This window comes from Saimiri boliviensis, chromosome 13 (assembly GCF_048565385.1).
Source record: "Saimiri boliviensis isolate mSaiBol1 chromosome 13, mSaiBol1.pri, whole genome shotgun sequence".
In the NCBI taxonomy this organism is placed as follows: Eukaryota; Metazoa; Chordata; class Mammalia; order Primates; family Cebidae; genus Saimiri; species Saimiri boliviensis.
Genome location: NC_133461.1, coordinates 31,497,706 through 31,523,243, shown reverse-complemented (window position 1 = coordinate 31,523,243; position 25,538 = coordinate 31,497,706). Strand labels below are relative to the sequence as shown.

General features: G+C 56.5%; 4 protein-coding genes across 11 annotated transcripts in view; 1 reads left to right on the top strand and 3 right to left on the bottom strand.

The window, feature by feature from the left end:
* KATNAL2 (katanin catalytic subunit A1 like 2) overlaps window positions 1-25,538 on the top strand; it is a 183,822-nt gene that overhangs the window by 53,034 nt on the left and 105,250 nt on the right. The window lies entirely within an intron of this gene.
* LOC141580987 (elongin-A3-like) lies at window positions 3,537-5,792 on the bottom strand. Its single transcript, XM_074384300.1, has 3 exons — window positions 5,085-5,792; window positions 3,688-4,520; window positions 3,537-3,648 (listed from the first exon to the last, which is right to left on the bottom strand). The coding sequence occupies exons 1-3, from the start codon at window positions 5,790-5,792 to the stop codon at window positions 3,537-3,539; spliced, it is 1,653 nt and encodes a 550-aa protein (XP_074240401.1).
* LOC141580986 (elongin-A3-like) lies at window positions 11,441-13,696 on the bottom strand. The gene is made up of 3 exons (XM_074384299.1): window positions 12,989-13,696; window positions 11,592-12,424; window positions 11,441-11,552 (listed from the first exon to the last, which is right to left on the bottom strand). Exons 1-3 carry the CDS (start codon window positions 13,694-13,696, stop codon window positions 11,441-11,443), a joined length of 1,653 nt encoding a protein of 550 aa, XP_074240400.1.
* Window positions 19,390-21,645, bottom strand: LOC141580985 (elongin-A3-like). Its single transcript, XM_074384298.1, has 3 exons — window positions 20,938-21,645; window positions 19,541-20,373; window positions 19,390-19,501 (listed from the first exon to the last, which is right to left on the bottom strand). Exons 1-3 carry the CDS (start codon window positions 21,643-21,645, stop codon window positions 19,390-19,392), a joined length of 1,653 nt encoding a protein of 550 aa, XP_074240399.1.

Below are 25,538 nucleotides of genomic sequence, written 5' to 3'. Positions count from 1 at the left end.
CTCAAAAAAACAAAACAAAACAAAATAAAACAACAACAACAACAACAAAAAACCATTTATATAGTGAGATTTGTCAGTGTTAACTAATGCCTTGTGAGTTTGTGTCTAAAAAGGAATTATCTAGTTCATGATTTACAAACCAGAAAACAGGGAATTCTACATCTTGTACCTCGTTGTTGATTTTAACTCTTACATGATTTAAAAAGTGATCAGTTAACCACCAAAGTGGAATGGATCTGAAAGTGTTCACATCCTCTGAATTCGGAGGTGTCCTCCCAGCAGGGAGGCAGTGGCTAGGTATGGGAGGCCAAATCCCAGGGCCAGCAGTGGACACCTGCAGAATTCAGAAGCGTAACTTTGCACCCAGCCGAAGTTTGTGGTGTCTGTTGGAAGTTCCGTTCCTTAACCCGCATTGACTTGGCATTGGTCCTCCTCCCCTTCGATTCCATCTGTAAGAGGAGTCTTGAGTTTATCGTCGGAAGAATGCTCTCTTGCAGTCTCGAATGGCCTTGGCCATCAGCGGGGCCACTTTCTTTGCAGCCTGTTTCCGGATTTTGGCCTCAGGCGTCGTCTGCGCATTGCTGCAGCTCAGGCAGGCATAGGCCCCCTTCTCAGGGAGCCTGGGAAGGCCACTGCCGCCCCCGCCGCCCCCGCCGCCCCCGCCGCCCCGGCTAGAGGGAGGGTGGCTGCTTTTTGTGGGATGCGGATCTGGGTTGATGTTGCCATTTTCGGGGTCAGCGGCTCCTGCAGACTTCTCTTGCCTCCTCGGAGCATCATAAGGCGGCTCGGCCACCGAGTTGAAAAAGATCATCTTCGTCTGACCGTTGCTGCAACAACGGTCCCTGCAGCCGAGTTCCACTCTCATCTTTCGGTCAGAATAAGGACAGCAGTACCACTGGAAGTGTCTACGGTGCTGGCTATTGTTTCTCCTCTGGATGGTGATTTCGCCTCATTTTCTAATGCTCCTGTGACTTTTGGTCTCTTTCTCTGTGTGTGCGTATGCGTCTGTGTGTGTGTGTGTGTGTGTGTGTGTGTGTGTGTGTGCATCTCTGTGTATGTGCGTCTGTGTGTGTGTCTGTGCGTGTGCGTGTATTTCTGAAGCAAGAAAATCCTAACAGCCCGAGAATCAGGGGACGAGGATTCCGGTGGTAAGCCTTTTCTGAGAATGAACCCTCCGTGATATGTAGGAAAACCAGGTAAATTTGCTCAGTTTCCCGACATCCAGCTACCTCAGCAAGGGGATCCCAGTGCAACGCTGGCAATGCTTGCGGAGCGCTCCGAATGAGGATTATTCTGTAGACAGGTCAGCAGAGGATTGAACTGTTTTTTGTCAGTGTGGTAATGTGACAGTAGGATCCACAGGTGGGTGCTGAATTCTATTTGGGTTAGGTTTATATTTTGTGTGGGGTTTGTTATCTAGTCCTTTCTTCGAGAGGGCGTGTCTCGGTGGGAGCCGTGACCCGCTAAAGCTTGTCAGTCAGGTTCTGCAGTCATGAATGAGTTCAGTGGGGGCAGACGCCATTGTCAGCAGAGTGACAGTGGGCGCATCGGTGAGCTGTGAGGGGCTTGAGCTAGCTCTTCATGTTTTGAGCTGTGTTTGCTTGTATCCTGTTTGCTTTCTGTTTTGGGAGGGGAAACATTTTCCACAAAGGAAGGCTGTTGCCAGCGGATTTGAGTCCGGGGGACTGGAATGTCTCGGTGGGAGCGGGGAGAAGCTGCAGGGTGATCAGTGGCTACTCCACCTCCAGGAAGAACGTGTGGCTCTTGTGCCACGAGGAGGAGATTTGGCTCTCTCATAAGTTTTGCAGGACACCACAGACCCGCTCTTGTATTGCCGTGAAGAAATAGAGACTGGCCTTGTGTGTCCCTTGCTGGGCGGGCGGGGTAGGAGGGGTGGTTCAGGGAGTCTCCCCTGAATTGTATACAGTCCCTGCTTGCATCACGTCTTTCTTTCCCCAGAAAAAAGACGTCATCCCCCCGGAGCAGCACCCCTGTGGCTGCCTGTCCTGGCTTCCTTCGTGTTCTTCAGCCTTGAAGGCCCCTTCCCTCTTGCACTGGCATTTGCTCTGATGCCTGATTCCAGAAGCTTCCCAGCACCTGCTCTACTGCCCGCCCCCCCCCCCCCACCCCGGGGCACAGGAGTTTGATCTCTTTTACTGTCCTTGCTTGGTTCTGCTTTGTGGGATAGGCCTTTCTGTCTGTCTCTTGGCTTCTCACTAACTGTAGGCATCAGGAAATCTCATCAAGGAAATCAGATTTACTCAAGGGTGTGTGTCGGGGAGGGTGGGGAGGTATCTGGCACACGGACCTGCGATTACCCGTCCGTATGATGCCAACTCATGCCCTCAGTTGAAAACTAAAGGCTCAACAAAGCCGGCAGAAGCTCATGTGATCCGAACTGAAGGATGTTACCCTGGTCATCTCATGGTAATTAGAAACTCTGATTGGTGGCTTTAGATTTCTTGATTCAGAGGCCAATTAGCTACAGTGATGAAGTTTCTGCCATTCTTCCATAGGGGTTCTGGGTGAAAAGATTGGGAACGATTCTCTTTGGTGCTTAGTGAAAGTAGTCTGACTTAACAAAGGTAGCGGTTATTGCCACTGTTTGATGAAATCCCACAGTTCGTTTTCTTCTTCTTCTTCTTGTTGTTGTTGACATTTTTTAAAGATGGGGTTTCACCGTGATGGCTAGGCTGGTCTTGAACTCCTGCCCTCAGGTGATCCACCCACCCCGGCCTCCCAAAGTGCTAGGGTTACAGGCGTGAGCCCTTGCGCCCAGTCCACAGTTCCATTTTTCAAAGAAACAGCGGTTTCCTCCGAGACATGCTCTGTTTCTGTCGCCCAGGCTGGAGTGCAGTAGAATGATCAAGGGTCACTGGAACCTCTGCCTCCTGGGCTCAGGCCATCCTGCCACCTCAGCCCTCCAAGAAGCTGGGGCCCCAGGGGCCGTGCCAGCACACCTGGTTAATTTAGATACCTCTTCTATAGGTGGGGTTTCGCCCAGGCTTGTCTCCACCTCCTGGGCTCAAGCCACCCACCCTTCTCAGCCTCCCATAGGAGGATGGCTCACAATTATAGTTTCATGGCCAGGTTTTGCTAAAAAACAAAACAACAGCAACAACAAAAAACCATTTGTGTAGTGGGATTTGTCAGTGTTAACTAATGCCTGGTGAGTTTGTGTCTAAAAAGGAATTATCTAGCTGATGATTTAAAAACCAAACTATAGGGAACTCTACCTCGTTGATGATTTTAACTAGGGCATGATTTAGGAAGCGATCAGTTAACCACCAAAGCGGAATCGATCTGAAAGCGTTCACATCTTCTGGATTCCGAGGTGTCCTCCCAGCAGGGAGGCAGTGGCTGGGTATGGGAGGCCAAATCCCAGGGCCAGCCGTGGACACCTGCAGAATTCAGAAGCGCAGCTTTGCACCAAGCCAAAGGTTCTGGTGTCCGTTGGGAGCTGCGTTCCTTAACCCGCATGGACTTGGCATTGGTCCTCCTCCCCTTCGATTCCATCTGTAAGAGGAGTCTTGAGTTTATCGTCGTAAGATTGCTCTCTTGTAGTCTCGAATGGCCTTGGCCATCAGCGGGGCCACTTTCTTGGCAGCCTGTTTCCGGATTTTGGCCTCGGGCGTCGCCCGCGCGTTGCTCCAGCTCAGGCAGGCGTAGGCCCGCTTCTCAGGGCGCCTGGGAAGGCCGCTGCCTGCCCCGCCGCCCTCGCTAGCGGGCGGCGGGCGGCTGCTTTTTGGGGGATGCGGATCTGGGTTGATGTTGCCATTTTCGGGGTCAGCGGCTCCTGCAGACTTCTCTTGCCTCCTCGGAGCACCGTTAGGCGGCTCGGCCACCGAGTTGAAACAGATCATCTTCGTCCGTCGGCCGTGGGGCTTGTTGTCACGTGCAGCCCGGATATTGGTCGTCACTACACGCAGCCGCTGCTCTCGGGCATGCCGAAGACGCAGGTACAGCTCCCGCCAAGACTCGTGCTCCTGCGGATTTTCTCCCTTGAAGTCCCGGAGGCAGTGAATCCTCCAGAGTCCGTCTGTCTGTCCAATGAGTGCGTGATTGTTTTTCTCTCTGCGATATAGCTGGTCAGGCGTACACCCCTCCAGGACAAGTTCAAAAACCCAAGAGGGGACGCGTCCCGCTCGGCCCAGGACGCCGGGGTTGTCTCTAAGCGCCCGGACGCACTGCTGGCGCAAGGTCAGCCACCCGGGCTGGCGGGCAGGCCTGGAGCCGGAGTACACCTGCATCTTGGCGTTCTTTCTGCGTCCAGGGGAACCGGTTTCCTCCTGGAACGTCGGTGCGGAGAGTGCCGGTTCTGTCTGTGTCTGGGCGGTCAGGGACTCAAAGGCGGAGAGCAGATCGTAGTTGGCCTGCATCCAGGGCTCTGAGAGGTCCCACAGCTCTGAGAAGCCGTGGCTGAGCACGGTTTTCCGCCCGGAGGAATCGGCACCGGCCGCCTGTGGCCTCGGGGAGTGGCTTTCCTTGACAGGAGGCAATTTCGGAGGCGAAGCCCGGGACTCGCCGGTGCCCTTGGAACGGCTTGCTCTCCGTCGTTGATCTCCACGAGCGGTGCCGGAAGACTTCGCGGTCTTTTTCGCCTTCTTCTGCGGCTGGTCGTAGGTGAGGTATTGTTCGAAGGACAGAGCGGGCTGCTGGAATTCCTCAGCCCCCTCTCCCTCCTCCACGTCAGAGAGGGAGCCCACGGCTACTGCGTCCAAGTGAGCAGTGCGTGGCTTCCCCTCTCGAGTCTCTGGTTCGCCGGAAAGCTGCTGTTTGACCCCGGGGGAGAGGCCGTGTGTCCCCTTTCGTGGGTCCGGGCCGTCTAGACCTGGCCTCTTCTTGTGCGAGCGTCTGTGCCTAGGCCTCTCCGGGTGGCCGTCTGGAGCCACCGCCCAGGCGGGGAGACGCTGGCCACTGCCGCCGTCGCGCCCTCCTTCCTTCCGTGTCCCGGCGCTAGCAGAGGGCGCTGTGTCCCTGGGGCTTTCCCGGGAGGACGGCCTTGGGGATTCCCCTCTGGTGCAGGCCCCGGAGGATGTCTCCATGAGGGAAGCGGGAGACTGCCCGCGGCCCTGGGCACCCACAGGGCGTTCTTCCCGGCGGGAGGATTTGCGCTTCTTTCTGCGGCCCCCAACCGCTTCGTCCTGGGGTTGGCCCTGGCAGCCTCCAGCGAGCAGGGGCAGGCCCTGGGCGGTGTCAGCGTGGCCTCTTCGGGTTTGCTGCCCGGGCTCCAGGCCCTCGCTCATCGGGAGAGGTCCGGCGCGCCCTGACTGAGGGGCCCGATTGGGGCCGGAATCAGCCGAGGCATTTCTGGGGCGCTTTCTCTGGGCTCCGTCCTGGCGGCTGGGGGAGCTTCGCTCAGGTCTCCGGAGCCCCGTAGGTGCTGTGCGTGCTGTCCGTCTGTGCTCAGGGCTGTGAGATCGACTCCTGGGGGCCGTCCCGTTTTCCGGGAAGCCCCAGGCCTTTTCTTGGTCCCGAAGAGCCTCCCCGAGGCGCTCTCGGGAAGAGCTCTCCTCCCGGTCCCGTGGGTCGGGCCCGGGCCTGGTGTTTGGGTCCACGAGAAGCAGCTTCTTCCACCGGGCCGCTAAGTCTCTGGCAATGGGGCCCACGTGCTGGTGCTTCCGCAGGCCCTTCACGGTCTTTCGGATTCGAGTCTCCGCCAGGATGTCTGCCGTCACGGGCAAGGCGGAGAGTTTCTGCAGATATTTCCCTAGCTTCTTCGGGTCCGTCTTAGTTGCCAGACGCACCTGCAGCTTCTCCACTGCGTGCAGCGTAGTCGAGCCTGCCGCCATCTCACCAGATCTGGGCAGGCGTCGCTGTCCCTGGTCGGCCGGTCGCAGAGATGTCCTTGGGCAGCGGGAGGTGAAGTCTCGGGGCGCCGGTCCTCCCTGGCTGCCCGGTCGCCAGGCAGGCCTCGGGATGTTGAGTCACAGCCTGGAGCGAGCTCGGCCCTCGGAGCAGCGGGCCACTGGTTCTGTGGCGCTGGTCCTCGCACACCACAGGCCTCGGGGTGTGGAGTCAGCGAACTCGGAGCGGCCGAACCCTCCGTGCGGCGTGGGGAGCGGGGCGGGGAAAGGGGGGATAGCGGGGCGCGAGGGGGCCACCGGGTCTAGAACGCCGGTCCGGTCCTTGCAGACAGCTGAGCAGATCCGCTTCTGGTCCTCGGGATGTGGAGCCACAGCCTGGAGCGACCTCTGCGGTGAGCTGTCCAACGGGGAATGAAGCGCAGCTGCCAGGGCTCGGCCTTATATAGGCAGCCCTAGGCCCGCCCACGGCTCAGGCCCTGACCCCCTTGGCTGCTGGGCTGCCCAGCCCCCGTAGGAATTCATTCCGTCAGTACCATGCAGCCAATCGGGAGGGTCCACGCCAGGTGGACTGCTGTGCCCTCGAGGGGGGATGAGCCTCAACACATCCTTCTTGGGTTCCATCGTTGGCCCTCCATGTTCGCAGGTTCCGCATCTGTGGATTCCATAAAACACAGACTGAAACTTCTTGGGAGGAAAATAGACAGTAACAACTCAGCGCGACAGAAATCCGAGAAAGAAGAACCAACACAGGATAGCAACTCGTGACCTAGAACGGACGTTGTGCGGGAAGGGGGGTTGGGGGGGAATTCCCAGCATTCGGAGGAAAGTGGGATTAAAAGAGAAAAGGAGAAAAGGTAGATTTTACTCCTCAACGTCGGCCCCATGGAGTTCCAGACGCTTTTGGAAGCGATGTCTTTGCCGCGCCCTCTAGTCCATTCCTGAATCCCCCCAGGGTCCTGGGAATGTAGCTACCTCCGTGACCTCTCTTTTTCCTTATGAAGGGAAGAAACCTGGGTGGTGCCCGTTTCAGATTTTCTAAGACTGGGAAACAGAAATAAGTCAGCAGGCGCCAAATGAGAACTGTCAAGTGGACGCTCATGATTTCCCATGGAAACTCTTGCCCGACTGCCCTTATTTGAGGAAAGGCAGGCACGGGAACGTTGGTGCCGTGGAGTGGAGAAGAACGTTGTGCTGAGGAATGTTTTTCCGCTCAAGCTTTGGCCAACTTTCTCACAATGCTTCCCTTACTAGGAAGGAGAGCTGATGGGATCACGGTTTGGCCTTCCAGAAGGTCGACGAGCAGACTCCCTCTAGCGTCCCATCCCCCAAAACGGTCGCCATGACCTCTGCTCTTGACAGGTGCCTTGTGGCTTTGCCTACAGGGCTGCCGCCTCTTGGTAGCCGTGGCTTGAAGTGCTGACCTCAGGTGATCCACCCACCTCGGCCTCCTAAAGTGCTAGGATTACAGGCCTTAGCCCCTCGGCCCCGCCCACAGTTCCATTTTTCAAAGAAACAGCAGTTTCCTCTGAGACATGCTCTGTTTCTGTCGCCCAGGCTGGAGTGCAGTGGAATGATCAAGGGGCACTGCAACCTCTGCCTCCCAGGCTCGGGCCATCCTGCCACCTCAGCCCTCCAGGAAGCTGGGGCCCCAGGGGCCCGTGCAAGTACACCTGGCTAATTTAGATTCCTTTACTTTAGATGGGGTTTCGCACAGGCTTGTCTCCACCTCCTGGGCTCAAGCCATCCACCCTTCTCAGCCTCCCGTAGGAGGATGGCTCACAGTTATAGTTCCATGCCCAGGTTTTGCTTAAAAACAAAACAACGGGGCCGGGCGCGGTGGCTCAAGCCTGTAATCCCGGCACTTTGGGAGGCCGAGGCGGGTGGATCACGAGGTCAAGAGATCGAGACCATCCTGGTTAACATGGTGAAACCCCGTCTCTACTAAAAATACAAAAAAAAAAAAAAAGTAGCTGGGCATAGTGGCACGTGCCTGTAACCCGAGCTACTCAGGAGGCTGAGGCAGGAGAATTGCCTGAACCCAGGAGGCGGAGGTTGCGGTGAGCCGAGATCGTGCCATTGCACTCCAGCCTGGGTAACAGGAGCGAAACTCCGCCTCAAAAAAACAAAACAAAACAAAATAAAACAACAACAACAACAACAACAAACCATTTATATAGTGAGATTTGTCAGTGTTAACTAATGCCTTGTGAGTTTGTGTCTAAAAAGGAATTATCTAGTTCATGATTTACAAACCAGAAAACAGGGAATTCTACATCTTGTACCTCGTTGTTGATTTTAACTCTTACATGATTTAAAAAGTGATCAGTTAACCACCAAAGTGGAATGGATCTGAAAGTGTTCACATCCTCTGAATTCGGAGGTGTCCTCCCAGCAGGGAGGCAGTGGCTAGGTATGGGAGGCCAAATCCCAGGGCCAGCAGTGGACACCTGCAGAATTCAGAAGCGTAACTTTGCACCCAGCCGAAGTTTGTGGTGTCTGTTGGAAGTTCCGTTCCTTAACCCGCATTGACTTGGCATTGGTCCTCCTCCCCTTCGATTCCATTTGTAAGAGGAGTCTTGAGTTTATCGTCGGAAGAATGCTCTCTTGCAGTCTCGAATGGCCTTGGCCATCAGCGGGGCCACTTTCTTTGCAGCCTGTTTCCGGATTTTGGCCTCAGGCGTCGTCTGCGCATTGCTGCAGCTCAGGCAGGCATAGGCCCCCTTCTCAGGGAGCCTGGGAAGGCCACTGCCGCCCCCGCCGCCCCCGCCGCCCCCGCCGCCCCGGCTAGAGGGAGGGTGGCTGCTTTTTGTGGGATGCGGATCTGGGTTGATGTTGCCATTTTCGGGGTCAGCGGCTCCTGCAGACTTCTCTTGCCTCCTCGGAGCATCATAAGGCGGCTCGGCCACCGAGTTGAAAAAGATCATCTTCGTCTGACCGTTGCTGCAACAACGGTCCCTGCAGCCGAGTTCCACTCTCATCTTTCGGTCAGAATAAGGACAGCAGTACCACTGGAAGTGTCTACGGTGCTGGCTATTGTTTCTCCTCTGGATGGTGATTTCGCCTCATTTTCTAATGCTCCTGTGACTTTTGGTCTCTTTCTCTGTGTGTGCGTATGCGTCTGTGTGTGTGTGTGTGTGTGTGTGCATCTCTGTGTATGTGCGTCTGTGTGTGTGTCTGTGCGTGTGCGTGTATTTCTGAAGCAAGAAAATCCTAACAGCCCGAGAATCAGGGGACGAGGATTCCGGTGGTAAGCCTTTTCTGAGAATGAACCCTCCGTGATATGTAGGAAAACCAGGTAAATTTGCTCAGTTTCCCGACATCCAGCTACCTCAGCAAGGGGATCCCAGTGCAACGCTGGCAATGCTTGCGGAGCGCTCCGAATGAGGATTATTCTGTAGACAGGTCAGCAGAGGATTGAACTGTTTTTTGTCAGTGTGGTAATGTGACAGTAGGATCCACAGGTGGGTGCTGAATTCTATTTGGGTTAGGTTTATATTTTGTGTGGGGTTTGTTATCTAGTCCTTTCTTCGAGAGGGCGTGTCTCGGTGGGAGCCGTGACCCGCTAAAGCTTGTCAGTCAGGTTCTGCAGTCATGAATGAGTTCAGTGGGGGCAGACGCCATTGTCAGCAGAGTGACAGTGGGCGCATCGGTGAGCTGTGAGGGGCTTGAGCTAGCTCTTCATGTTTTGAGCTGTGTTTGCTTGTATCCTGTTTGCTTTCTGTTTTGGGAGGGGAAACATTTTCCACAAAGGAAGGCTGTTGCCAGCGGATTTGAGTCCGGGGGACTGGAATGTCTCGGTGGGAGCGGGGAGAAGCTGCAGGGTGATCAGTGGCTACTCCACCTCCAGGAAGAACGTGTGGCTCTTGTGCCACGAGGAGGAGATTTGGCTCTCTCATAAGTTTTGCAGGACACCACAGACCCGCTCTTGTATTGCCGTGAAGAAATAGAGACTGGCCTTGTGTGTCCCTTGCTGGGCGGGCGGGGTAGGAGGGGTGGTTCAGGGAGTCTCCCCTGAATTGTATACAGTCCCTGCTTGCATCACGTCTTTCTTTCCCCAGAAAAAAGACGTCATCCCCCCGGAGCAGCACCCCTGTGGCTGCCTGTCCTGGCTTCCTTCGTGTTCTTCAGCCTTGAAGGCCCCTTCCCTCTTGCACTGGCATTTGCTCTGATGCCTGATTCCAGAAGCTTCCCAGCACCTGCTCTACTGCCCGCCCCCCCCCCCACCCCGGGGCACAGGAGTTTGATCTCTTTTACTGTCCTTGCTTGGTTCTGCTTTGTGGGATAGGCCTTTCTGTCTGTCTCTTGGCTTCTCACTAACTGTAGGCATCAGGAAATCTCATCAAGGAAATCAGATTTACTCAAGGGTGTGTGTCGGGGAGGGTGGGGAGGTATCTGGCACACGGACCTGCGATTACCCGTCCGTATGATGCCAACTCATGCCCTCAGTTGAAAACTAAAGGCTCAACAAAGCCGGCAGAAGCTCATGTGATCCGAACTGAAGGATGTTACCCTGGTCATCTCATGGTAATTAGAAACTCTGATTGGTGGCTTTAGATTTCTTGATTCAGAGGCCAATTAGCTACAGTGATGAAGTTTCTGCCATTCTTCCATAGGGGTTCTGGGTGAAAAGATTGGGAACGATTCTCTTTGGTGCTTAGTGAAAGTAGTCTGACTTAACAAAGGTAGCGGTTATTGCCACTGTTTGATGAAATCCCACAGTTCGTTTTCTTCTTCTTCTTCTTGTTGTTGTTGACATTTTTTAAAGATGGGGTTTCACCGTGATGGCTAGGCTGGTCTTGAACTCCTGCCCTCAGGTGATCCACCCACCCCGGCCTCCCAAAGTGCTAGGGTTACAGGCGTGAGCCCTTGCGCCCAGTCCACAGTTCCATTTTTCAAAGAAACAGCGGTTTCCTCCGAGACATGCTCTGTTTCTGTCGCCCAGGCTGGAGTGCAGTAGAATGATCAAGGGTCACTGGAACCTCTGCCTCCTGGGCTCAGGCCATCCTGCCACCTCAGCCCTCCAAGAAGCTGGGGCCCCAGGGGCCGTGCCAGCACACCTGGTTAATTTAGATACCTCTTCTATAGGTGGGGTTTCGCCCAGGCTTGTCTCCACCTCCTGGGCTCAAGCCACCCACCCTTCTCAGCCTCCCATAGGAGGATGGCTCACAATTATAGTTTCATGGCCAGGTTTTGCTAAAAAACAAAACAACAGCAACAACAAAAAACCATTTGTGTAGTGGGATTTGTCAGTGTTAACTAATGCCTGGTGAGTTTGTGTCTAAAAAGGAATTATCTAGCTGATGATTTAAAAACCAAACTATAGGGAACTCTACCTCGTTGATGATTTTAACTAGGGCATGATTTAGGAAGCGATCAGTTAACCACCAAAGCGGAATCGATCTGAAAGCGTTCACATCTTCTGGATTCCGAGGTGTCCTCCCAGCAGGGAGGCAGTGGCTGGGTATGGGAGGCCAAATCCCAGGGCCAGCCGTGGACACCTGCAGAATTCAGAAGCGCAGCTTTGCACCAAGCCAAAGGTTCTGGTGTCCGTTGGGAGCTGCGTTCCTTAACCCGCATGGACTTGGCATTGGTCCTCCTCCCCTTCGATTCCATCTGTAAGAGGAGTCTTGAGTTTATCGTCGTAAGATTGCTCTCTTGTAGTCTCGAATGGCCTTGGCCATCAGCGGGGCCACTTTCTTGGCAGCCTGTTTCCGGATTTTGGCCTCGGGCGTCGCCCGCGCGTTGCTCCAGCTCAGGCAGGCGTAGGCCCGCTTCTCAGGGCGCCTGGGAAGGCCGCTGCCTGCCCCGCCGCCCTCGCTAGCGGGCGGCGGGCGGCTGCTTTTTGGGGGATGCGGATCTGGGTTGATGTTGCCATTTTCGGGGTCAGCGGCTCCTGCAGACTTCTCTTGCCTCCTCGGAGCACCGTTAGGCGGCTCGGCCACCGAGTTGAAACAGATCATCTTCGTCCGTCGGCCGTGGGGCTTGTTGTCACGTGCAGCCCGGATGTTGGTCGTCACTACACGCAGCCGCTGCTCTCGGGCATGCCGAAGACGCAGGTACAGCTCCCGCCAAGACTCGTGCTCCTGCGGATTTTCTCCCTTGAAGTCCCGGAGGCAGTGAATCCTCCAGAGTCCGTCTGTCTGTCCAATGAGTGCGTGATTGTTTTTCTCTCTGCGATATAGCTGGTCAGGCGTACACCCCTCCAGGACAAGTTCAAAAACCCAAGAGGGGACGCGTCCCGCTCGGCCCAGGACGCCGGGGTTGTCTCTAAGCGCCCGGACGCACTGCTGGCGCAAGGTCAGCCACCCGGGCTGGCGGGCAGGCCTGGAGCCGGAGTACACCTGCATCTTGGCGTTCTTTCTGCGTCCAGGGGAACCGGTTTCCTCCTGGAACGTCGGTGCGGAGAGTGCCGGTTCTGTCTGTGTCTGGGCGGTCAGGGACTCAAAGGCGGAGAGCAGATCGTAGTTGGCCTGCATCCAGGGCTCTGAGAGGTCCCACAGCTCTGAGAAGCCGTGGCTGAGCACGGTTTTCCGCCCGGAGGAATCGGCACCGGCCGCCTGTGGCCTCGGGGAGTGGCTTTCCTTGACAGGAGGCAATTTCGGAGGCGAAGCCCGGGACTCGCCGGTGCCCTTGGAACGGCTTGCTCTCCGTCGTTGATCTCCACGAGCGGTGCCGGAAGACTTCGCGGTCTTTTTCGCCTTCTTCTGCGGCTGGTCGTAGGTGAGGTATTGTTCGAAGGACAGAGCGGGCTGCTGGAATTCCTCAGCCCCCTCTCCCTCCTCCACGTCAGAGAGGGAGCCCACGGCTACTGCGTCCAAGTGAGCAGTGCGTGGCTTCCCCTCTCGAGTCTCTGGTTCGCCGGAAAGCTGCTGTTTGACCCCGGGGGAGAGGCCGTGTGTCCCCTTTCGTGGGTCCGGGCCGTCTAGACCTGGCCTCTTCTTGTGCGAGCGTCTGTGCCTAGGCCTCTCCGGGTGGCCGTCTGGAGCCACCGCCCAGGCGGGGAGACGCTGGCCACTGCCGCCGGCGCGCCCTCCTTCCTTCCGTGTCCCGGCGCTAGCAGAGGGCGCTGTGTCCCTGGGGCTTTCCCGGGAGGACGGCCTTGGGGATTCCCCTCTGGTGCAGGCCCCGGAGGATGTCTCCATGAGGGAAGCGGGAGACTGCCCGCGGCCCTGGGCACCCACAGGGCGTTCTTCCCGGCGGGAGGATTTGCGCTTCTTTCTGCGGCCCCCAACCGCTTCGTCCTGGGGTTGGCCCTGGCAGCCTCCAGCGAGCAGGGGCAGGCCCTGGGCGGTGTCAGCGTGGCCTCTTCGGGTTTGCTGCCCGGGCTCCAGGCCCTCGCTCATCGGGAGAGGTCCGGCGCGCCCTGACTGAGGGGCCCGATTGGGGCCGGAATCAGCCGAGGCATTTCTGGGGCGCTTTCTCTGGGCTCCGTCCTGGCGGCTGGGGGAGCTTCGCTCAGGTCTCCGGAGCCCCGTAGGTGCTGTGCGTGCTGTCCGTCTGTGCTCAGGGCTGTGAGATCGACTCCTGGGGGCCGTCCCGTTTTCCGGGAAGCCCCAGGCCTTTTCTTGGTCCCGAAGAGCCTCCCCGAGGCGCTCTCGGGAAGAGCTCTCCTCCCGGTCCCGTGGGTCGGGCCCGGGCCTGGTGTTTGGGTCCACGAGAAGCAGCTTCTTCCACCGGGCCGCTAAGTCTCTGGCAATGGGGCCCACGTGCTGGTGCTTCCGCAGGCCCTTCACGGTCTTTCGGATTCGAGTCTCCGCCAGGATGTCTGCCGTCACGGGCAAGGCGGAGAGTTTCTGCAGATATTTCCCTAGCTTCTTCGGGTCCGTCTTAGTTGCCAGACGCACCTGCAGCTTCTCCACTGCGTGCAGCGTAGTCGAGCCTGCCGCCATCTCACCAGATCTGGGCAGGCGTCGCTGTCCCTGGTCGGCCGGTCGCAGAGATGTCCTTGGGCAGCGGGAGGTGAAGTCTCGGGGCGCCGGTCCTCCCTGGCTGCCCGGTCGCCAGGCAGGCCTCGGGATGTTGAGTCACAGCCTGGAGCGAGCTCGGCCCTCGGAGCAGCGGGCCACTGGTTCTGTGGCGCTGGTCCTCGCACACCACAGGCCTCGGGGTGTGGAGTCAGCGAACTCGGAGCGGCCGAACCCTCCGTGCGGCGTGGGGAGCGGGGCGGGGAAAGGGGGGATAGCGGGGCGCGAGGGGGCCACCGGGTCTAGAACGCCGGTCCGGTCCTTGCAGACAGCTGAGCAGATCCGCTTCTGGTCCTCGGGATGTGGAGCCACAGCCTGGAGCGACCTCTGCGGTGAGCTGTCCAACGGGGAATGAAGCGCAGCTGCCAGGGCTCGGCCTTATATAGGCAGCCCTAGGCCCGCCCACGGCTCAGGCCCTGACCCCCTTGGCTGCTGGGCTGCCCAGCCCCCGTAGGAATTCATTCCGTCAGTACCATGCAGCCAATCGGGAGGGTCCACGCCAGGTGGACTGCTGTGCCCTCGAGGGGGGATGAGCCTCAACACATCCTTCTTGGGTTCCATCGTTGGCCCTCCATGTTCGCAGGTTCCGCATCTGTGGATTCCATAAAACACAGACTGAAACTTCTTGGGAGGAAAATAGACAGTAACAACTCAGCGCGACAGAAATCCGAGAAAGAAGAACCAACACAGGATAGCAACTCGTGACCTAGAACGGACGTTGTGCGGGAAGGGGGGTTGGGGGGGAATTCCCAGCATTCGGAGGAAAGTGGGATTAAAAGAGAAAAGGAGAAAAGGTAGATTTTACTCCTCAACGTCGGCCCCATGGAGTTCCAGACGCTTTTGGAAGCGATGTCTTTGCCGCGCCCTCTAGTCCATTCCTGAATCCCCCCAGGGTCCTGGGAATGTAGCTACCTCCGTGACCTCTCTTTTTCCTTATGAAGGGAAGAAACCTGGGTGGTGCCCGTTTCAGATTTTCTAAGACTGGGAAACAGAAATAAGTCAGCAGGCGCCAAATGAGAACTGTCAAGAGGACGCTCATGATTTCCCATGGAAACTCTTGCCCGACTGCCCTTATTTGAGGAAAGGCAGGCACGGGAACGTTGGTGCCGTGGAGTGGAGAAGAACGTTGTGCTGAGGAATGTTTTTCCGCTCAAGCTTTGGCCAACTTTCTCACAATGCTTCCCTTACTAGGAAGGAGAGCTGATGGGATCACGGTTTGGCCTTCCAGAAGGTCGACGAGCAGACTCCCTCTAGCGTCCCATCCCCCAAAACGGTCGCCATGACCTCTGCTCTTGACAGGTGCCTTGTGGCTTTGCCTACAGGGCTGCCGCCTCTTGGTAGCCGTGGCTTGAAGTGCTGACCTCAGGTGATCCACCCACCTCGGCCTCCTAAAGTGCTAGGATTACAGGCCTTAGCCCCTCGGCCCCGCCCACAGTTCCATTTTTCAAAGAAACAGCAGTTTCCTCTGAGACATGCTCTGTTTCTGTCGCCCAGGCTGGAGTGCAGTGGAATGATCAAGGGGCACTGCAACCTCTGCCTCCCAGGCTCGGGCCATCCTGCCACCTCAGCCCTCCAGGAAGCTGGGGCCCCAGGGGCCCGTGCAAGTACACCTGGCTAATTTAGATTCCTTTACTTTAGATGGGGTTTCGCACAGGCTTGTCTCCACCTCCTGGGCTCAAGCCATCCACCCTTCTCAGCCTCCCGTAGGAGGATGGCTCACAGTTATAGTTCCATGCCCAGGTTTTGCTTAAAAACAAAACAACGGGGCCGGGCGCGGTGGCTCAAGCCTGTAATCCCAGCACTTTGGGAGGCCGAGGCGGGTGGATCACGAGGTCAAGAGATCGAGACCATCCTGGTTAACATGGTGAAACCCCGTCTCTACTAAAAATACAAAAAAAAAAAAAAAAAAAAAAAAAAAAAAGTAGCTGGGCATAGTGGCACGTGCCTGTAACCCGAGCTACTCAGGAGGCTGAGGCAGGAGAATTGCCTGAACCCAGGAGGCGGAGGTTGCGGTGAGCCGAGATCGTGCCATTGCACTCCAGCCTGGGTAACAGGAGCGAAACTCCGCCTCAAAAAAACAAAACAAAACAAAATAAAACAACAACAACAACAACAAAAAACCATTTATATAGTGAGATTTGTCAGTGTTAACTAATGCCTTGTGAGTTTGTGTCTAAAAAGGAATTATCTAGTTCATGATTTACAAACCAGAAAACAGGGAATTCTACATCTTGTACCTCGTTGTTGATTTTAACTCTTACATGATTTAAAAAGTGATCAGTTAACCACCAAAGTGGAATGGATCTGAAAAGTGTTCACATCCTCTGAATTCGGAGGTGTCCTCCCAGCAGGGAGGCAGTGGCTAGGTATGGGAGGCCAAATCCAGGGCCAGCAGTGGACACCTGCAGAATTCAGAAGCGTAACTTTGCACCCAGCCGAAGTTTGTGGTGTCTGTTGGAAGTTCCGTTCCTTAACCCGCATTGACTTGGCATTGGTCCTCCTCCCCTTCGATTCCATCTGTAAGAGGAGTCTTGAGTTTATCGTCGGAAGAATGCTCTCTTGCAGTCTCGAATGGCCTTGGCCATCAGCGGGGCCACTTTCTTTGCAGCCTGTTTCCGGATTTTGGCCTCAGGCGTCGTCTGCGCATTGCTGCAGCTCAGGCAGGCATAGGCCCCCTTCTCAGGGAGCCTGGGAAGGCCACTGCCGCCCCCGCCGCCCCCGCCGCCCCCGCCGCCCCCGCCGCCCCGGCTAGAGGGAGGGTGGCTGCTTTTTGTGGGATGCGGATCTGGGTTGATGTTGCCATTTTCGGGGTCAGCGGCTCCTGCAGACTTCTCTTGCCTCCTCGGAGCATCATAAGGCGGCTCGGCCACCGAGTTGAAAAAGATCATCTTCGTCTGACCGTTGCTGCAACAACGGTCCCTGCAGCCGAGTTCCACTCTCATCTTTCGGTCAGAATAAGGACAGCAGTACCACTGGAAGTGTCTACGGTGCTGGCTATTGTTTCTCCTCTGGATGGTGATTTCGCCTCATTTTCTAATGCTCCTGTGACTTTTGGTCTCTTTCTCTGTGTGTGCGTATGCGTCTGTGTGTGTGTGTGTGTGTGTGTGTGTGTGTGTGTGTGTGTGTGCATCTCTGTGTATGTGCGTCTGTGTGTGTGTCTGTGCGTGTGCGTGTATTTCTGAAGCAAGAAAATCCTAACAGCCCGAGAATCAGGGGACGAGGATTCCGGTGGTAAGCCTTTTCTGAGAATGAACCCTCCGTGATATGTAGGAAAACCAGGTAAATTTGCTCAGTTTCCCGACATCCAGCTACCTCAGCAAGGGGATCCCAGGGCAACGCTGGCAATGCTTGCGGAGCGCTCCGAATGAGGATTATTCTGTAGACAGGTCAGCAGAGGATTGAACTGTTTTTTGTCAGTGTGGTAATGTGACAGTAGGATCCACAGGTGGGTGCTGAATTCTATTTGGGTTAGGTTTATATTTTGTGTGGGGTTTGTTATCTAGTCCTTTCTTCGAGAGGGCGTGTCTCGGTGGGAGCCGTGACCCGCTAAAGCTTGTCAGTCAGGTTCTGCAGTCATGAATGAGTTCAGTGGGGGCAGACGCCATTGTCAGCAGAGTGACAGTGGGCGCATCGGTGAGCTGTGAGGGGCTTGAGCTAGCTCTTCATGTTTTGAGCTGTGTTTGCTTGTATCCTGTTTGCTTTCTGTTTTGGGAGGGGAAACATTTTCCACAAAGGAAGGCTGTTGCCAGCGGATTTGAGTCCGGGGGACTGGAATGTCTCGGTGGGAGCGGGGAGAAGCTGCAGGGTGATCAGTGGCTACTCCACCACCAGGAAGAACGTGTGGCTCTTGTGCCACGAGGAGGAGATTTGGCTCTCTCATAAGTTTTGCAGGACACCACAGACCCGCTCTTGTATTGCCGTGAAGAAATAGAGACTGGCCTTGTGTGTCCCTTGCTGGGCGGGCGGGGTAGGAGGGGTGGTTCAGGGAGTCTCCCCTGAATTGTATACAGTCCCTGCTTGCATCACGTCTTTCTTTCCCCAGAAAAAAGACGTCATCCCCCCGGAGCAGCACCCCTGTGGCTGCCTGTCCTGGCTTCCTTCGTGTTCTTCAGCCTTGAAGGCCCCTTCCCTCTTGCACTGGCATTTGCTCTGATGCCTGATTCCAGAAGCTTCCCAGCACCTGCTCTACTGCCCGCCCCCCCCCCCCACCCCGGGGCACAGGAGTTTGATCTCTTTTACTGTCCTTGCTTGGTTCTGCTTTGTGGGATAGGCCTTTCTGTCTGTCTCTTGGCTTCTCACTAACTGTAGGCATCAGGAAATCTCATCAAGGAAATCAGATTTACTCAAGGGTGTGTGTCGGGGAGGGTGGGGAGGTATCTGGCACACGGACCTGCGATTACCCGTCCGTATGATGCCAACTCATGCCCTCAGTTGAAAACTAAAGGCTCAACAAAGCCGGCAGAAGCTCATGTGATCCGAACTGAAGGATGTTACCCTGGTCATCTCATGGTAATTAGAAACTCTGATTGGTGGCTTTAGATTTCTTGATTCAGAGGCCAATTAGCTACAGTGATGAAGTTTCTGCCATTCTTCCATAGGGGTTCTGGGTGAAAAGATTGGGAACGATTCTCTTTGGTGCTTAGTGAAAGTAGTCTGACTTAACAAAGGTAGCGGTTATTGCCACTGTTTGATGAAATCCCACAGTTCGTTTTCTTCTTCTTCTTCTTCTTCTTGTTGACATTTTTTAAAGATGGGGTTTCACCGTGATGGCTAGGCTGGTCTTGAACTCCTGCCCTCAGGTGATCCACCCACCCCGGCCTCCCAAAGTGCTAGGGTTACAGGCGTGAGCCCTTGCGCCCAGTCCACAGTTCCATTTTTCAAAGAAACAGCGGTTTCCTCCGAGACATGCTCTGTTTCTGTCGCCCAGGCTGGAGTGCAGTAGAATGATCAAGGGTCACTGGAACCTCTGCCTCCCGGGCTCAGGCCATCCTGCCACCTCAGCCCTCCAAGAAGCTGGGGCCCCAGGGGCCGTGCCAGCACACCTGGTTAATTTAGATACCTCTTCTATAGGTGGGGTTTCGCCCAGGCTTGTCTCCACCTCCTGGGCTCAAGCCACCCACCCTTCTCAGCCTCCCATAGGAGGATGGCTCACAGTTATAGTTTCATGGCCAGGTTTTGCTAAAAAACAAAACAACAGCAACAACAAAAAACCATTTGTGTAGTGGGATTTGTCAGTGTTAACTAATGCCTGGTGAGTTTGTGTCTAAAAAGGAATTATCTAGCTGATGATTTAAAAACCAAACTATAGGGAACTCTACCTCGTTGATGATTTTAACTAGGGCATGATTTAGGAAGCGATCAGTTAACCACCAAAGCGGAATCGATCTGAAAGCGTTCACATCTTCTGGATTCCGAGGTGTCCTCCCAGCAGGGAGGCAGTGGCTGGGTATGGGAGGCCAAATCCCAGGGCCAGCCGTGGACACCTGCAGAATTCAGAAGCGCAGCTTTGCACCAAGCCAAAGGTTCTGGTGTCCGTTGGGAGCTGCGTTCCTTAACCCGCATGGACTTGGCATTGGTCCTCCTCCCCTTCGATTCCATCTGTAAGAGGAGTCTTGAGTTTATCGTCGTAAGATTGCTCTCTTGTAGTCTCGAATGGCCTTGGCCATCAGCGGGGCCACTTTCTTGGCAGCCTGTTTCCGGATTTTGGCCTCGGGCGTCGCCCGCGCGTTGCTCCAGCTCAGGCAGGCGTAGGCCCGCTTCTCAGGGCGCCTGGGAAGGCCGCTGCCTGCCCCGCCGCCCTCGCTAGCGGGCGGCGGGCGGCTGCTTTTTGGGGGATGCGGATCTGGGTTGATGTTGCCATTTTCGGGGTCAGCGGCTCCTGCAGACTTCTCTTGCCTCCTCGGAGCACCGTTAGGCGGCTCGGCCACCGAGTTGAAACAGATCATCTTCGTCCGTCGGCCGTGGGGCTTGTTGTCACGTGCAGCCCGGATATTGGTCGTCACTACACGCAGCCGCTGCTCTCGGGCATGCCGAAGACGCAGGTACAGCTCCCGCCAAGACTCGTGCTCCTGCGGATTTTCTCCCTTGAAGTCCCGGAGGCAGTGAATCCTCCAGAGTCCGTCTGTCTGTCCAATGAGTGCGTGATTGTTTTTCTCTCTGCGATATAGCTGGTCAGGCGTACACCCGTCCAGGACAAGTTCAAAAACCCAAGAGGGGACGCGTCCCGCTCGGCCCAGGACGCCGGGGTTGTCTCTAAGCGCCCGGACGCACTGCTGGCGCAAGGTCAGCCACCCGGGCTGGCGGGCAGGCCTGGAGCCGGAGTACACCTGCATCTTGGCGTTCTTTCTGCGTCCAGGGGAACCGGTTTCCTCCTGGAACGTCGGTGCGGAGAGTGCCGGTTCTGTCTGTGTCTGGGCGGTCAGGGACTCAAAGGCGGAGAGCAGATCGTAGTTGGCCTGCATCCAGGGCTCTGAGAGGTCCCACAGCTCTGAGAAGCCGTGACTGAGCACGGTTTTCCGCCCGGAGGAATCGGCACCGGCCGCCTGTGGCCTCGGGGAGTGGCTTTCCTTGACAGGAGGCAATTTCGGAGGCGAAGCCCGGGACTCGCCGGTGCCCTTGGAACGGCTTGCTCTCCGTCGTTGATCTCCACGAGCGGTGCCGGAAGACTTCGCGGTCTTTTTCGCCTTCTTCTGCGGCTGGTCGTAGGTGAGGTATTGTTCGAAGGACAGAGCGGGCTGCTGGAATTCCTCAGCCCCCTCTCCCTCCTCCACGTCAGAGAGGGAGCCCACGGCTACTGCGTCCAAGTGAGCAGTGCGTGGCTTCCCCTCTCGAGTCTCTGGTTCGCCGGAAAGCTGCTGTTTGACCCCGGGGGAGAGGCCGTGTGTCCCCTTTCGTGGGTCCGGGCCGTCTAGACCTGGCCTCTTCTTGTGCGAGCGTCTGTGCCTAGGCCTCTCCGGGTGGCCGTCTGGAGCCACCGCCCAGGCGGGGAGACGCTGGCCACTGCCGCCGGCGCGCCCTCCTTCCTTCCGTGTCCCGGCGCTAGCAGAGGGCGCTGTGTCCCTGGGGCTTTCCCGGGAGGACGGCCTTGGGGATTCCCCTCTGGTGCAGGCCCCGGAGGATGTCTCCATGAGGGAAGCGGGAGACTGCCCGCGGCCCTGGGCACCCACAGGGCGTTCTTCCCGGCGGGAGGATTTGCGCTTCTTTCTGCGGCCCCCAACCGCTTCGTCCTGGGGTTGGCCCTGGCAGCCTCCAGCGAGCAGGGGCAGGCCCTGGGCGGTGTCAGCGTGGCCTCTTCGGGTTTGCTGCCCGGGCTCCAGGCCCTCGCTCATCGGGAGAGGTCCGGCGCGCCCTGACTGAGGGGCCCGATTGGGGCCGGAATCAGCCGAGGCATTTCTGGGGCGCTTTCTCTGGGCTCCGTCCTGGCGGCTGGGGGAGCTTCGCTCAGGTCTCCGGAGCCCCGTAGGTGCTGTGCGTGCTGTCCGTCTGTGCTCAGGGCTGTGAGATCGACTCCTGGGGGCCGTCCCGTTTTCCGGGAAGCCCCAGGCCTTTTCTTGGTCCCGAAGAGCCTCCCCGAGGCGCTCTCGGGAAGAGCTCTCCTCCCGGTCCCGTGGGTCGGGCCCGGGCCTGGTGTTTGGGTCCACGAGAAGCAGCTTCTTCCACCGGGCCGCTAAGTCTCTGGCAATGGGGCCCACGTGCTGGTGCTTCCGCAGGCCCTTCACGGTCTTTCGGATTCGAGTCTCCGCCAGGATGTCTGCCGTCACGGGCAAGGCGGAGAGTTTCTGCAGATATTTCCCTAGCTTCTTCGGGTCCGTCTTAGTTGCCAGACGCACCTGCAGCTTCTCCACTGCGTGCAGCGTAGTCGAGCCTGCCGCCATCTCACCAGATCTGGGCAGGCGTCGCTGTCCCTGGTCGGCCGGTCGCAGAGATGTCCTTGGGCAGCGGGAGGTGAAGTCTCGGGGCGCCGGTCCTCCCTGGCTGCCCGGTCGCCAGGCAGGCCTCGGGATGTTGAGTCACAGCCTGGAGCGAGCTCGGCCCTCGGAGCAGCGGGCCACTGGTTCTGTGGCGCTGGTCCTCGCACACCACAGGCCTCGGGGTGTGGAGTCAGCGAACTCGGAGCGGCCGAACCCTCCGTGCGGCGTGGGGAGCGGGGCGGGGAAAGGGGGGATAGCGGGGCGCGAGGGGGCCACCGGGTCTAGAACGCCGGTCCGGTCCTTGCAGACAGCTGAGCAGATCCGCTTCTGGTCCTCGGGATGTGGAGCCACAGCCTGGAGCGACCTCTGCGGTGAGCTGTCCAACGGGGAATGAAGCGCAGCTGCCAGGGCTCGGCCTTATATAGGCAGCCCTAGGCCCGCCCACGGCTCAGGCCCTGACCCCCTTGGCTGCTGGGCTGCCCAGCCCCCGTAGGAATTCATTCCGTCAGTACCATGCAGCCAATCGGGAGGGTCCACGCCAGGTGGACTGCTGTGCCCTCGAGGGGGGATGAGCCTCAACACATCCTTCTTGGGTTCCATCGTTGGCCCTCCATGTTCGCAGGTTCCGCATCTGTGGATTCCATAAAACACAGACTGAAACTTCTTGGGAGGAAAATAGACAGTAACAACTCAGCGCGACAGAAATCCGAGAAAGAAGAACCAACACAGGATAGCAACTCGTGACCTAGAACGGACGTTGTGCGGGAAGGGGGGTTGGGGGGGAATTCCCAGCATTCGGAGGAAAGTGGGATTAAAAGAGAAAAGGAGAAAAGGTAGATTTTACTCCTCAACGTCGGCCCCATGGAGTTCCAGACGCTTTTGGAAGCGATGTCTTTGCCGCGCCCTCTAGTCCATTCCTGAATCCCCCCAGGGTCCTGGGAATGTAGCTACCTCCGTGACCTCTCTTTTTCCTTATGAAGGGAAGAAACCTGGGTGGTGCCCGTTTCAGATTTTCTAAGACTGGGAAACAGAAATAAGTCAGCAGGCGCCAAATGAGAACTGTCAAGTGGACGCTCATGATTTCCCATGGAAACTCTTGCCCGACTGCCCTTATTTGAGGAAAGGCAGGCACGGGAACGTTGGTGCCGTGGAGTGGAGAAGAACGTTGTGCTGAGGAATGTTTTTCCGCTCAAGCTTTGGCCAACTTTCTCACAATGCTTCCCTTACTAGGAAGGAGAGCTGATGGGATCACGGTTTGGCCTTCCAGAAGGTCGACGAGCAGACTCCCTCTAGCGTCCCATCCCCCAAAACGGTCGCCATGACCTCTGCTCTTGACAGGTGCCTTGTGGCTTTGCCTACAGGGCTGCCGCCTCTTGGTAGCCGTGGCTTGAAGTGCTGACCTCAGGTGATCCACCCACCTCGGCCTCCTAAAGTGCTAGGATTACAGGCCTTAGCCCCTCGGCCCCGCCCACAGTTCCATTTTTCAAAGAAACAGCAGTTTCCTCTGAGACATGCTCTGTTTCTGTCGCCCAGGCTGGAGTGCAGTGGAATGATCAAGGGGCACTGCAACCTCTGCCTCCCAGGCTCGGGCCATCCTGCCACCTCAGCCCTCCAGGAAGCTGGGGCCCCAGGGGCCCGTGCAAGTACACCTGGCTAATTTAGATTCCTTTACTTTAGATGGGGTTTCGCACAGGCTTGTCTCCACCTCCTGGGCTCAAGCCATCCACCCTTCTCAGCCTCCCGTAGGAGGATGGCTCACAGTTATAGTTCCATGCCCAGGTTTTGCTTAAAAACAAAACAACGGGGCCGGGCGCGGTGGCTCAAGCCTGTAATCCCGGCACTTTGGGAGGCCGAGGCGGGTGGATCACGAGGTCAAGAGATCGAGACCATCCTGGTTAACATGGTGAAACCCCGTCTCTACTAAAAATACAAAAAAAAAAAAAAAGTAGCTGGGCATAGTGGCACGTGCCTGTAACCCGAGCTACTCAGGAGGCTGAGGCAGGAGAATTGCCTGAACCCAGGAGGCGGAGGTTGCGGTGAGCCGAGATCGTGCCATTGCACTCCAGCCTGGGTAACAGGAGCGAAACTCCGCCTCAAAAAAACAAAACAAAACAAAATAAAACAACAACAACAACAACAACAAACCATTTATATAGTGAGATTTGTCAGTGTTAACTAATGCCTTGTGAGTTTGTGTCTAAAAAGGAATTATCTAGTTCATGATTTACAAACCAGAAAACAGGGAATTCTACATCTTGTACCTCGTTGTTGATTTTAACTCTTACATGATTTAAAAAGTGATCAGTTAACCACCAAAGTGGAATGGATCTGAAAGTGTTCACATCCTCTGAATTCGGAGGTGTCCTCCCAGCAGGGAGGCAGTGGCTAGGTATGGGAGGCCAAATCCCAGGGCCAGCAGTGGACACCTGCAGAATTCAGAAGCGTAACTTTGCACCCAGCCGAAGTTTGTGGTGTCTGTTGGAAGTTCCGTTCCTTAACCCGCATTGACTTGGCATTGGTCCTCCTCCCCTTCGATTCCATCTGTAAGAGGAGTCTTGAGTTTATCGTCGGAAGAATGCTCTCTTGCAGTCTCGAATGGCCTTGGCCATCAGCGGGGCCACTTTCTTTGCAGCCTGTTTCCGGATTTTGGCCTCAGGCGTCGTCTGCGCATTGCTGCAGCTCAGGCAGGCATAGGCCCCCTTCTCAGGGAGCCTGGGAAGGCCACTGCCGCCCCCGCCGCCCCCGCCGCCCCCGCCGCCCCCGCCGCCCCGGCTAGAGGGAGGGTGGCTGCTTTTTGTGGGATGCGGATCTGGGTTGATGTTGCCATTTTCGGGGTCAGCGGCTCCTGCAGACTTCTCTTGCCTCCTCGGAGCATCATAAGGCGGCTCGGCCACCGAGTTGAAAAAGATCATCTTCGTCTGACCGTTGCTGCAACAACGGTCCCTGCAGCCGAGTTCCACTCTCATCTTTCGGTCAGAATAAGGACAGCAGTACCACTGGAAGTGTCTACGGTGCTGGCTATTGTTTCTCCTCTGGATGGTGATTTCGCCTCATTTTCTAATGCTCCTGTGACTTTTGGTCTCTTTCTCTGTGTGTGCGTATGCGTCTGTGTGTGTGTGTGTGTGTGTGTGCATCTCTGTGTATGTGCGTCTGTGTGTGTGTCTGTGCGTGTGCGTGTATTTCTGAAGCAAGAAAATCCTAACAGCCCGAGAATCAGGGGACGAGGATTCCGGTGGTAAGCCTTTTCTGAGAATGAACCCTCCGTGATATGTAGGAAAACCAGGTAAATTTGCTCAGTTTCCCGACATCCAGCTACCTCAGCAAGGGGATCCCAGTGCAACGCTGGCAATGCTTGCGGAGCGCTCCGAATGAGGATTATTCTGTAGACAGGTCAGCAGAGGATTGAACTGTTTTTTGTCAGTGTGGTAATGTGACAGTAGGATCCACAGGTGGGTGCTGAATTCTATTTGGGTTAGGTTTATATTTTGTGTGGGGTTTGTTATCTAGTCCTTTCTTCGAGAGGGCGTGTCTCGGTGGGAGCCGTGACCCGCTAAAGCTTGTCAGTCAGGTTCTGCAGTCATGAATGAGTTCAGTGGGGGCAGACGCCATTGTCAGCAGAGTGACAGTGGGCGCATCGGTGAGCTGTGAGGGGCTTGAGCTAGCTCTTCATGTTTTGAGCTGTGTTTGCTTGTATCCTGTTTGCTTTCTGTTTTGGGAGGGGAAACATTTTCCACAAAGGAAGGCTGTTGCCAGCGGATTTGAGTCCGGGGGACTGGAATGTCTCGGTGGGAGCGGGGAGAAGCTGCAGGGTGATCAGTGGCTACTCCACCACCAGGAAGAACGTGTGGCTCTTGTGC

Bases quoted from the DNA above. Each gene is read 5' to 3' on its own strand.
- LOC141580987 (XM_074384300.1), bottom strand. From the start codon at position 5,792: ATGGCGGCAGGCTCGACTACGCTGCACGCAGTGGAGAAGCTGCAGGTG. The intron at 4,521-5,084 runs GTGGGTGCCCAG...GGCACCGGCGAG, and splicing joins CCCGCCGGGAAGAACGCCCT to TCCCGGGCTTCGCCTCCGAA. The intron at 3,649-3,687 runs GCGCCCTGAGAA...CCTGAGCTGGAG, and splicing joins GCAGGCAGCGGCCTTCCCAG to CAACGCGCGGGCGACGCCCG.
- LOC141580986 (XM_074384299.1), bottom strand. From the start codon at position 13,696: ATGGCGGCAGGCTCGACTACGCTGCACGCAGTGGAGAAGCTGCAGGTG. The intron at 12,425-12,988 runs GTGGGTGCCCAG...GGCACCGGCGAG, and splicing joins CCCGCCGGGAAGAACGCCCT to TCCCGGGCTTCGCCTCCGAA. The intron at 11,553-11,591 runs GCGCCCTGAGAA...CCTGAGCTGGAG, and splicing joins GCAGGCAGCGGCCTTCCCAG to CAACGCGCGGGCGACGCCCG.
- LOC141580985 (XM_074384298.1), bottom strand. From the start codon at position 21,645: ATGGCGGCAGGCTCGACTACGCTGCACGCAGTGGAGAAGCTGCAGGTG. The intron at 20,374-20,937 runs GTGGGTGCCCAG...GGCACCGGCGAG, and splicing joins CCCGCCGGGAAGAACGCCCT to TCCCGGGCTTCGCCTCCGAA. The intron at 19,502-19,540 runs GCGCCCTGAGAA...CCTGAGCTGGAG, and splicing joins GCAGGCAGCGGCCTTCCCAG to CAACGCGCGGGCGACGCCCG.